Genomic DNA, 10,510 nt, shown 5'->3' on the forward strand with positions numbered 1-10,510 from the left:
GGGCTCCAGGTTCTCAACCCTACTGCTTTATTCGATAGTCGCTCATCCTACACAAGTACAAACACAACATGGCCCAAAAGGCTACAAAGTTATACAAAAAGGAAAAAAAAACGGGGGAGGGGAGGAAAAAAAAAAATCAAACAAACTTTATAGTATTGACTGTACAAGGGGCAGCAAATTCTTTGCCTTTTCCAATGTGAACCCAGTTAATCCAGACAGCATCATGGCCACAAGCCTCCCGCTCTGCCTTGCGGTTTCTGGGGGGTCGATACTCGCTTGCTAATTTGAGCGGATTTGTAAAAGCAGAAGCGCTCGCACCATTTCGGGGGGTGGGGGGCTGCAGGGGCCGGAGCTTTTCTTTCTAACCAAAACCCTTTAGGAGAGGCAACTGGAATCACTGGAGGGGGCAGCTGCAAAGCAATTCTTAAGATTTCCAGCGTCATTTCTAACATGTTTAACAGGGGGCTGCCGCTTGTTTCTGCTGCTTGTTACAGAAGTTTAGTCTGCAACACTACGCAGAAACTAACCTGTGTGTGAACTGGAATAAAAACGACAATTCACAATTTTAGTCTAAAACAGGTTTTGTAATCTGGACTCCAGCTGTTCTGAAGATCCTGTGCTGGCACCCAGAGACTAAGTTAAATGCTTCCCTCTCTTACTATACAGGGCTTCCAATACAGTTTAAGATTCACATGCTTGTCTGTACAGCGTGCTAAGCATTTAGAAATCATCAAGCAGCAGCTGCTGACTGGTGAAAGAGAGGCTATAGCATCTTTCCTTCCATTTATCTGGAAGAGATGTTGTATTTACAGCCTTTAAATCAAAGCCATTTTAAAAAAAATTCAATTAAATGCCAGGAAACTAGAAGCCCCACAGCAAAGGCCATCTATTGGCTAGGAACTGCACTCTCTTTTCTTAGGTTGCCTTCACTGCCAGGAAACTACCTCTCACTCCTCCTCACCCAGACCCCTTATAGAAAAAGGTACAATATTTAGTTTGATGGGATTTAAGTTAAAAAATAAAAAGCTGTCCAGTCTTTTTGCTTTATCGTGAAGAGTTTGAGCTGGAGCGGCTGCGATGGCGCCTTCGTCCAGGAGATCTGGATCTGGATCGCCGGCGAACAGGGGATCTGCGCCTAGGAGACCGGGACCTGGCAGAGAAGGAAGGAAAAAGCTTTTGTTAGATGCGTTCCAGTAATGTGTCAGCTCAGGTACAATCTTTTCAAAAGAAAAGTACACTAAATGAGTTTCAGTGAAATATAGTCAAATCTAGAGAGAACAAAGGCAATCCAAACATTCGCTACACAGCAGGAATATTTTGGCAACCCTCTCTACACTTTAGGAGGTTGAAAGAATCTTTAGTGTCCAAAGAAAAGCAGAATCTCACCTTCTAGCTCAAGCGAAGGAACAAACTCAATTCATTCTGCATCAGATTCTACTTCATTTGAAAGGATAATTTTGACTCCTGAAGCCAAGGTACAATGAGGTTCTGGGAAAGGATTTATGTAAGCCCTTTCAAACTCAGAGGACACTTCTCAAATCTAACTCTAAATAATTAGCATTCAAGTAGTCCTGAATCATATGACGGACACATCCGCATCAGGTCACATCCCRGGGCGGGTGTACTCCACTCACCAATGGAGGAAGACTGCATTTTGGTCRTGTGGCCATCATAGAAATAAGGGAGAAAGGTGCTAAGGCTTTAGGAAAGAAAGCAGGAGCACATTGCCAAAAGCATTCTGCCAACCAGAAGTCTGATCCTGCTTCGCCTTGAGGCATTACGCAGAAAGGACTCCAGGGAACAGGCTGGTAAGCACTGGCTATTTCTGACAGACTGTACTGAGGCTGTGGACCAGAGCAGGTCGCCCTTGCTCTCTAAGGGGTTAAGAAATCCACTCCAGGTTCTTCTGACACCTAAAAGCTGTTACTGTTGTTTGGAAGGTAGAGTCAAGTCCAACAGGATGAAACTGTCCCCATGCCGAGTCTTTCAGTGGTGATATGTTGTTATACTGGAAAGGAAGTATGAATTGTCACAGATCTCACCTTCTCCTCATGCGAGGGGGTGACCTACGCCACATTGGTGGTGGTGGCAGCATCCTCCTGGGTGGGCTAAAACGTCTGGGAGGCGGTCTAGGCCGTGGTGCCAGAACAGCTGTGGCAGTGATCTCCTGCCCATCAATTTGACCTGTTTAGGGAGTCACAGAAATAGAAAGAGACAATACTTTCCACTACTAACATCTACACACCACATTTTCAGTGTGATTCACTGCTTTGTCACAAGCAAATGAAGTATGAATCAGCCTACAGTCCCGTTCCCACCAATARCTCAAGGGTCATTTGACAAAGTCCACTTACAGACTTAACTTCCTAAAACCTAATATCCCAACAAATCAGAGTTCAGATGTTATTCAGGCGGGATTTTTACATAAAATAAGAACATTGTATCACTGTTTATTTTCGGAAAACTCATTTTTAATACTCCTGTTATTAAATGGATCTGTCCCAAACCACATAGAACATAAGGTTATTTAGGATGAAAACAGGAAGACAGCATTTAAGGAGATCAGTTACCCAGAGTCTTCCCCAATAACTCATTTTCAGATAGACCCCATGAGTTCCAAATATTTTTAAAAGCCTCCAGCCTCCTTGCAGCATCTGATACCTACCCCCATCCATGTGTTTCAGGGCTTTCTCAGCATCATCGGGGTTCTCAAACTCCACATAAGCATAACCTTTAGAGAGATGTGGATTTAGCCTGTCGACTGGCATGTCAATCATTTTAATCTTTCCATAAGTGGAAAAAATTTCCATGATGTGATCCTGCAGAGAAACAGCAAGTCTTAAGGACATACACCACACTTACCTGACCAGGTCTGGCTGGCAGGGAACAGTAAATTCAAGCGCACACAGCACTAAGTTAGCCTTAAATTAATGGCAGCATCAGGGATAGATGTATTTCATTGGCCAGATGTGGACAGGAGTCTACATTACTGCTGCCTTCTCTACTACTGCCTGTTCAGTTCTATCCTCAGGTTGTTCCAAATCTTAAGGTTTAACAGCATTACTGCTTGTATGTCAAAAGAGACCAAACCCTCCAGGCTACAGAAAACCTACCAAGTATAAAAATCAGTAAAATCAACAGCCTCTTGGAGACTTCAAAAGACAGTTTATGCATTCAGTCAAAAACTCATCCCTAARGATGCATTTTCTCAATACTGTATGAAAATATTAAATTTTCAGCACCATAAACCTTTCTTCCTTTTGTGAAGACCTTTAAAATACATTCCATGAAAGATAACTCAAGTCAGCCCAGCTCTCTCCAGATCCATTACCAAGCCCTCCAGATGTCCTTAATGCCTCCAAGGTCATTTCCTAGAATCACAGAAAGGCTGAGGCTGGAAGGGACCTCTAGAGATCACCTAGTCTAACCCCCCTCATCAGGCATGATCACTTAAAGCAGGTTGCCCAGAACCCTGTGCAGACAGCTCTTAAGTATCTCCAGGGATGGAGGCCCCACAACCTCCCTGGGCAACTTGTTCTATTTTCCAGTCACCCCTCACAGACAAAGGGTTTTTTCTTTATGTTCAGACAGAACTTGCTGTTTTTCAGTTCATACCTGTTGCCTCTCATCCTCTCACTGGGCACCACTGAGAAGAGTCTGGCTCCATCTTCTTTACACTCTCCCTTCAGATATTTAYACACACTGATAAGATCCCCTGAGCCTTCTCTTCTCCAGGCTAAAAAGTCTCAGCTCTCTCAGCCTTTCCACCTATGACAGAGGCTCCAGTCCCTTAATCATCTCAGTAGCCCTTTGCTGGACTTGCTTCAGGGGCTCTCGCATCTCTTATACCAGGGAACTCGGATCTGGGCACAGCACTCTAGGTGTGCCCTCACAAGCRCTGAGTAGAGGGAAAGGATCACTTTCCTCAGCCTGCTGGCAACGCTTCTCCTAATGCAACACAAGATACCATCGGTCTTCTTGGTCACAAGRGTCCCATTGCTGGCTTGTGGTCAACTTGTTGACCAGCAGGAACCCCAGGCCCTTTTCTGCAGAGCTGCTTTCGAGCAGGTCACTCCTCAGCCTATCCTGCTGCCTGGGGTTATTCCTCTCTAGGTGCAGGACCCTGCACTTCCCTTTGTCGAACTTCATGAGGTTCTTCTCTGTCCACTGCTCCATCCTGTCAAGGTCGCCCTCAATGGCAGCACAGCCCTCTGGTGTATCAGCCACTCCTCCCAGTTTGGTATTGCCATCAAACTGTTTGAGGGGTGCACTCTATCCCATCATTGAAGTCACTGATGAATGATTGGAATGGTACTGGACCCTGGGAGTATTGGTCCCTGGGATACACCGCTAGCTACTGGCCTCCACCTAGAGTTCACACTGCTGATCACAACCCTCTAAATTCTGCCATTCAGTCACTTTTCAATCCATCTCATCATCTGCTCACTTCTGCTGTTACTCTTACATAGTCTCCCTCCTAGTAACACAAGATACTAAGTCTGGGATGCTGAGAAGGCAGACAGGCCTTTTAGTACTACACAGCCTCAAAATCTGCATTTTATTCAATTCACTAAAACTCTACCAAAAAACAAAACAAAAAAWCCTCTCTCTCACTCACCTATTTGGTCACAAAGCAAGAATTTCCAACATCAAAATCTTATCAGCACTCCAGTAACAAAGAGATTTTGAGGACATAAAAGAGATGGGGAAAAAACAAACCCTAAAAACAAAAAAAACCTCACAGCCACACACACAAACACCCAGGCTTCCTCACAAAGATATGGAAGCTTGATGTTACAGGGGATCGTGTCATTACCTTGGTTACATTTCTGGTGAGCCTTCCAACATGCACTTTTGTAGGTCTGGGTGAGGGGCTCCGCCTCTTTCGCTCYTTCTCATCTCTCTTGGGTGGCTTAGATCTGATTTTGACAACAAAAATATTGTCTAGAAACATGCAAGACAAACTAGAAGACAATCCCTATCACGTAACAAAAAAGTACCGCTCCTGAGGGCGGTGAGAGCATCTTTTTTCTTTAAGAAGTGACAAGTATTCCAGAAGTATCAGAGGAGCAGTTTCCACTTGGAAACACCTCAAGACTCACACCTGTCTTCTCTGCTTATGCTTTAAAACCTTTTGGAATTTTAGAGAGCTTGGTTTTTGTGAGTTTTCAATCTTACCACAGATAAGGTAATGTGTGAAATTTAATGACCATTTCTTCAAAGTTGTTGGCCATAGTCATAGAATTTTATATTTATTAAAACAAAAAAAGACTACTAACATCCTTTGCCTTGATAATGAAAGAAGCAAAACACAGACAGACGCATGAAAGTATACCACAACCAGGAAACTTACAGATCCAATGATTTGTGTTTCTGTGTTTTCTGTTCACTAGAAAGGGCTACAAATGTCACATGTACAAAACTATTTAAGTAGTTGCACACTGCAATTTCTTTGTAGTTTCATAAATTATATTCCAGAAGTTTTTTTTTTAAATCAACTACGTAGGAGATTTGTGTTGATGTTTCTTCCCAATTTTACCAAACATAAGAAGAGAAATATGCTCAAAACACAATGGATTATAATACTTCAGTAGATTATCAGCCTTCAGTACCTTATTCACAGAATTATTCAAAGGAAAAACTGTATGGGTATTAAGATGGTTTGATTTCTACCCTTTCAAAATATGCTTCCTTAGGTTTCCTCCCTGCTATATATATATAAAAACACACACACTCATACACATATACATCATTTTAGCTCTAACTTCTCTGCTGCTTTGACTGTAAGTTATAGAGTATGTACAGTGTTTTACACCCATCTAGCACTCATTTATCTTCATATTGGTGCTCAAACACTGATTAAAATTGCGTATACAAAATACAATAGGTAACAACCACCCTTAAAAACATCTCGCCTACAAAGCATAGGCTTCAATTATATTCCCAAGGGGYGCCCCATTCTAACAAAATTCAGATCTCTAGGTCATGGAGAAAGCAAAGTCTTCTGAGAAATTTCTACTCTGATCTCAGTCTTGTGTTCTCCATGGAAATTAACCTGCTATCTGGTAATTCTCAGAAAGCAAATCAAACTCACTTGGAGCGGGAGCGTCTCCTGTTGTCATGTCTCCGTCGAGATGGACTTGGGGATCCAGAGGAGCTGCTGGAACTGGAACTGCGAGAGGTGCTAGAGCTCCCTGATCGACTTGAGGCAGAAGAAGAACTAGAACCACTGCTAGAACCAGTGCTGGAACTGGACCCCGAACTGGAAGTTGAGCTGGAACGGGATCTGTTATGGGAAAAAGCAAGAGTGGAGTACCAAGAAAAACAGCTGAAAACCTTCTGATAATTACAGGGAAAGGAACTGTGAATTGAAGCAATGAAAACTGACCCTCATAGTTCACTAGTTCAGCCAAAGGAAGTTCATACCTCACAAAAATAAAACCCCTTAAATCAGAGAAAAACTTCTCTGTGACCAACACAATACAGGCTTCGAACAAGTCCGTGACATCGGAAATATGTAATAGAAATAAGGTTGGTGGCTTAGGTAAATGCTGTAATTTGCTACTACCTGCATTATTACTGAGAAGCAGTAAGGAAAAAGGAACTACCTGGTACTGCTGCTCCCACTAGAAGCACTGCGCCTCTTGCGTGTCTTGTCCCGACCACGATCCTTCTCGCTCGATTCCTTGGTGGCCGCTTTATCCTTGGACCGGTCCTTTGATTTGTCTTCAGACCTATCCTTGCGCTTGGTTGGTGAGGGAGCCCTTCAAGAACAAATTGTAGAAGGCATAATTAAAAACAAAGCAAAGCAAAACAAAAAAAAAAAAACAGAAAAGCAACACAGCACACTGAACATCAAATGTAACTCAAGATCACCATAACTGCAGGGTTAAAAGCATAAAGCAAGTTCAGGCTTTTTAGAAAAAGGAAAACGTTTTACATTACAGAGCAGCTTTCAGGAAGACAGCTGTTGCATACAGAAATTCTCACAGGGAGTGGTACATTTCCAATTCCTCACCCTCACTGGGAGAGCCCTAGTACCCTGTAACATCCCCAGTTTTTTTAGGCCTAGAAAATTCGGACAGAATGATTACCTAGTGTTGGATTTTTTATTATTTTCTTTGAGTCCTAGCAAACTCTTCTTTTTCATTCCTGATAACTCCATTTCCCCTTCGGAGGCGTCCAAAGCAGCACCGAATGGGCCTCACTTATCTCAAATATCACTTCTAACTCCTTGATTCTGAGAACCGATCCCTAATCGAGTGCAATATACTCCAAAGAGCAGCCTAGTGACAAGATAAAAGGGTTTAGAAACAAGAAATTAATAGATTGGCATGAAACAACAAACCTGCTTTGCAACAATGGCAGCGCACTGAGGGTCAGCTAATTGCTACAGCGTACTTTGATTGCACGCACTCTTACGCAGCAGTTACAGCCAAACTCTGTGCCTGCTCACACTGGCACCGCGTATCTCATGTAAAAGTTTGTATACATGTTTCAAGCTAGCACTTGACAGTCATAGAAGTACAAAGGATCCTCATTATCCAACCAAAATAAATGGCAGATAGAGGGCAACCATTTTCTCTGAAAGATGTACATGCAGCTCATGCCCCTTGACAACTGCCCTGTCTTCAGGGCAGTAAGCACTGGTTATCTCCAGAACTAATTTGTCCCATATATAACACGTTTGTCGAGAAGAAAGGGCTGCCGAAAACAAACAAACAAAAAAATAACCAGTCAAGTCTGGYTGCCTTCAGTGTCAGTAAGCTGCTTGCAAAGTCCTGTGTGCCTTGGAATGAACAAAATAAAGGGCCCAGTTGCTGCACTGCTGGAACAGCAGACCTTGCTTTAATTTCTTAGAGGAAAGCCTGAAGTGGATTCTGAYCTCATCTAGCCCCAGTGAGTTCCTTATTTACTCTAGATGCAAAAGGAGACAAAGGAACAGCCCAGTAATTAATACCGAAATACTGGGCATTAACTAAATTCCAGGTATTTTCCAGGAGAAGGCTGGATCCCTCACATATATTATGATACCTAAAGACTTTTTTTTTTTTTTTTTTTTTTTTTTTTTTTTTTTTTTTTTTTTTTTTTTTTTTTTTTCTACTGTACTGCTTAACATTTGAATTACAAAGATGCTGCCAGTATCTGTTTTAATAGGCACTAAAAGAATGCGGTGGGTTTGATTTGGTGTAACACCTATTATTGACCAATGAATGAAACATCTAAAAAATGGAAGAGTGGAAATAAGCACCTCTGCACTGCCAACTTCATCAGAAGTGGCATAATATATTCACAGCATGGCATGAGCTTGGAAACACCTCCACAAATGTATATGCACCGCAAGCAAAAGTCATTAAGATGAGAAAAACTCTCCGGTTTACAGTACACAGAAGTCTTGTGGCTTTTCGGCTTCTGGTTTCTGACTCTGCTAATCATAATCTGCTAATATATTCCTTAAATTAGTTAAATTTGTTTTGTGAAGGGACTTTTCTAAACATCTGACTTAGCTTTCCTGATTCCAGCTTCACAGTTTTCCTTAATACCAAAGAAGTTTTCTTAAAAGTTCCAAAGCAACACAAATGAATGTTCCCAAATCCAGGTTCCTGCAGCTTGCAGTGATTTCTGAAACACAGAAACATCTGTGTCTTTTCACACAGAGAACAGGAAACACACAACACAAACATGAAATCGGCAGGGCTTAGCAAGAGAGGAAATATTTTCCAAAACCAATGTTTTTCACAAAGCAGTCTATGGGCTATTTSATAGGTGTTGCTGCAAAGGTGACCAACAAAATGCAAGCTTGTATATGTCATTAAGCTGTATTCTACATTCATACATTTCTAAACAGATCTGTGCCTCTAGGGCAAAAGGTGAGGGACCACAGTTCAAGAACTGAACTGTATCAGACCAACTGAGTCACTTGGGAAAAAAAGAACAGACAAGTTTCTGGACTCACAAGACCAAAAAGCTTGACCATTTTGCTTTCCCATCTTCCTTCTCCTAAATRCACCACAGCCACACTAGTACTATCTCTTCCTACAAGCCAACTATCCTTGGGCTATCACGACGACAATGCTATTAGCTGAAACACGCAAAATGACCTATTATCCTCCGATAGCGGCCTCCAGTTTTATCCCTACTGGAAGGAGTAAAGAGAGAGAGTGCAGATGAAGACTAGCGTATGCTTTGCTGTCAATCCAGCTTGCTGCTGGAGTAGTAGGAAATGCTACAGTTAAACACTACCACTCTGGCATCGCTCCTCAGCGCTTTTCTCTGCATAGGCATTTACCAAGCAAATTAGCCATATGATGCTTATACTTTGAGAGAACCTTTATGAGATGGTACATGCAGCATTTAAGGATTTACAGCCTCCAAAATAACAGATATTTGCCCTCCTTCAAGATGGATGCACCTTTTTCAAGAACGTCACTTGCCTAACTTACTTTGTTTGGAAATTGCTGGGAAAAAAAAAACAAAAAAACCCCACAGCCTCTGGGCACTTTCACCTGCATGTGTTCAAACATTCACTGGGCAACACCTCTGTGTACAAAGAATAAAATAATATCTATACAAAAGATTGTATAAGAGAGGTGGCATTTGTAAGGAACATGCTTTTTTCCTGAGATCAAAAAATGCCTCACCACCTAACAAGTTAATGTTTTTGCAGCACCCACCCCAAAACAAAAAGCCTAAGTGCAAGCTACACAGGCCGTATGTTCACTTCACGCACACCTCTCTGCTTTAAAGAGCTGGTTTGCAGTGACCTGAGCTGCAATTCTGTAGCAAAGGAAGCAAACTCAACTCTCCCTCCCAACCCCGACTTCCTGCACGGCCGCAGGCAAGTCCCTTAATGGCCATTTGCTTCAGCTCCTCATTTGCAAAACGGGGGGGGAAAAATGGGTTCCTCGTATGAGGAGAGGGCTCAAGGCTCCTCAGTTCTTTGCAAAGCTACGGCCACTCGCCCGTGCTAAGTACAGCGAGTGAGGCCGGAGGAGCCCAGGGGCAGCCAGCTCCGCGTCCCGGTTCGCACGCCATGGGGTACGTTACGGCGCCGGGCGGACCGAGGCCTTGTCGCTGCTGACCGCGCCGTACGTGTTGCCATACTACGAGCGAAGCCAGGGCGCAGGCTGAGGAACAGGGAGAGAAAAGCACAGACCAAGCACAGAGTCGGTTCAGAGGCAGAGCCCGCACCCCGGGGGCCGCGCCGCCCGCCGCCGCCTCCACCCGCCCCGGCCCGGCCCGCTCAGCGCTCACCCCGCCGCGGGGAGCGCCGGTGCCCCGGGCTCGGCGCAGGCCCAGGCCCAGGCCCAGGCCCAGGCCCAGGCCTAGGCCCAGCCCCTCCCCGCCCCGGGCTCGCTCCCTCCCCGCCCCCGGGCGCCGTAGGCCGCGGCGCTGCGGCTCCATCCATCCCTGCCCCTCGCCCCGCCAATCTCCTCCTCGGCGGCTCCGGCGCCCTTTCCTCGGCAGCCCCGAAGCGCGCCGGGGCCGCCCCGCGCCGCGGCCGCGCCGG

At 44.3% G+C, this 10,510-nt stretch overlaps 1 protein-coding gene across 1 annotated transcript; it reads right to left on the reverse strand.

Annotated features, from left to right (window-relative positions):
• Nucleotides 1-10: 10 nt before the first annotated feature.
• On the reverse strand, nucleotides 11-8,098 carry RNPS1 (RNA binding protein with serine rich domain 1). Its single transcript, XM_085306991.1, has 7 exons — nucleotides 7,095-8,098; nucleotides 6,609-6,764; nucleotides 6,095-6,286; nucleotides 4,817-4,919; nucleotides 2,666-2,819; nucleotides 2,043-2,184; nucleotides 11-1,150 (listed from the first exon to the last, which is right to left on the reverse strand). Exons 1-7 carry the CDS (start codon nucleotides 7,163-7,165, stop codon nucleotides 1,045-1,047), a joined length of 924 nt encoding a protein of 307 aa, XP_085163117.1. The 5' UTR covers nucleotides 7,166-8,098; the 3' UTR covers nucleotides 11-1,044.
• Between the last annotated feature and the right edge of the window lie 2,412 nt (nucleotides 8,099-10,510).

The sequence above is a fragment of the Rhea americana genome, unplaced genomic scaffold (genome assembly GCF_003343005.1).
Source record: "Rhea americana isolate MKP2758 unplaced genomic scaffold, rheAme1 scaffold_250, whole genome shotgun sequence".
NCBI classification, from domain to species: Eukaryota; Metazoa; Chordata; class Aves; order Rheiformes; family Rheidae; genus Rhea; species Rhea americana.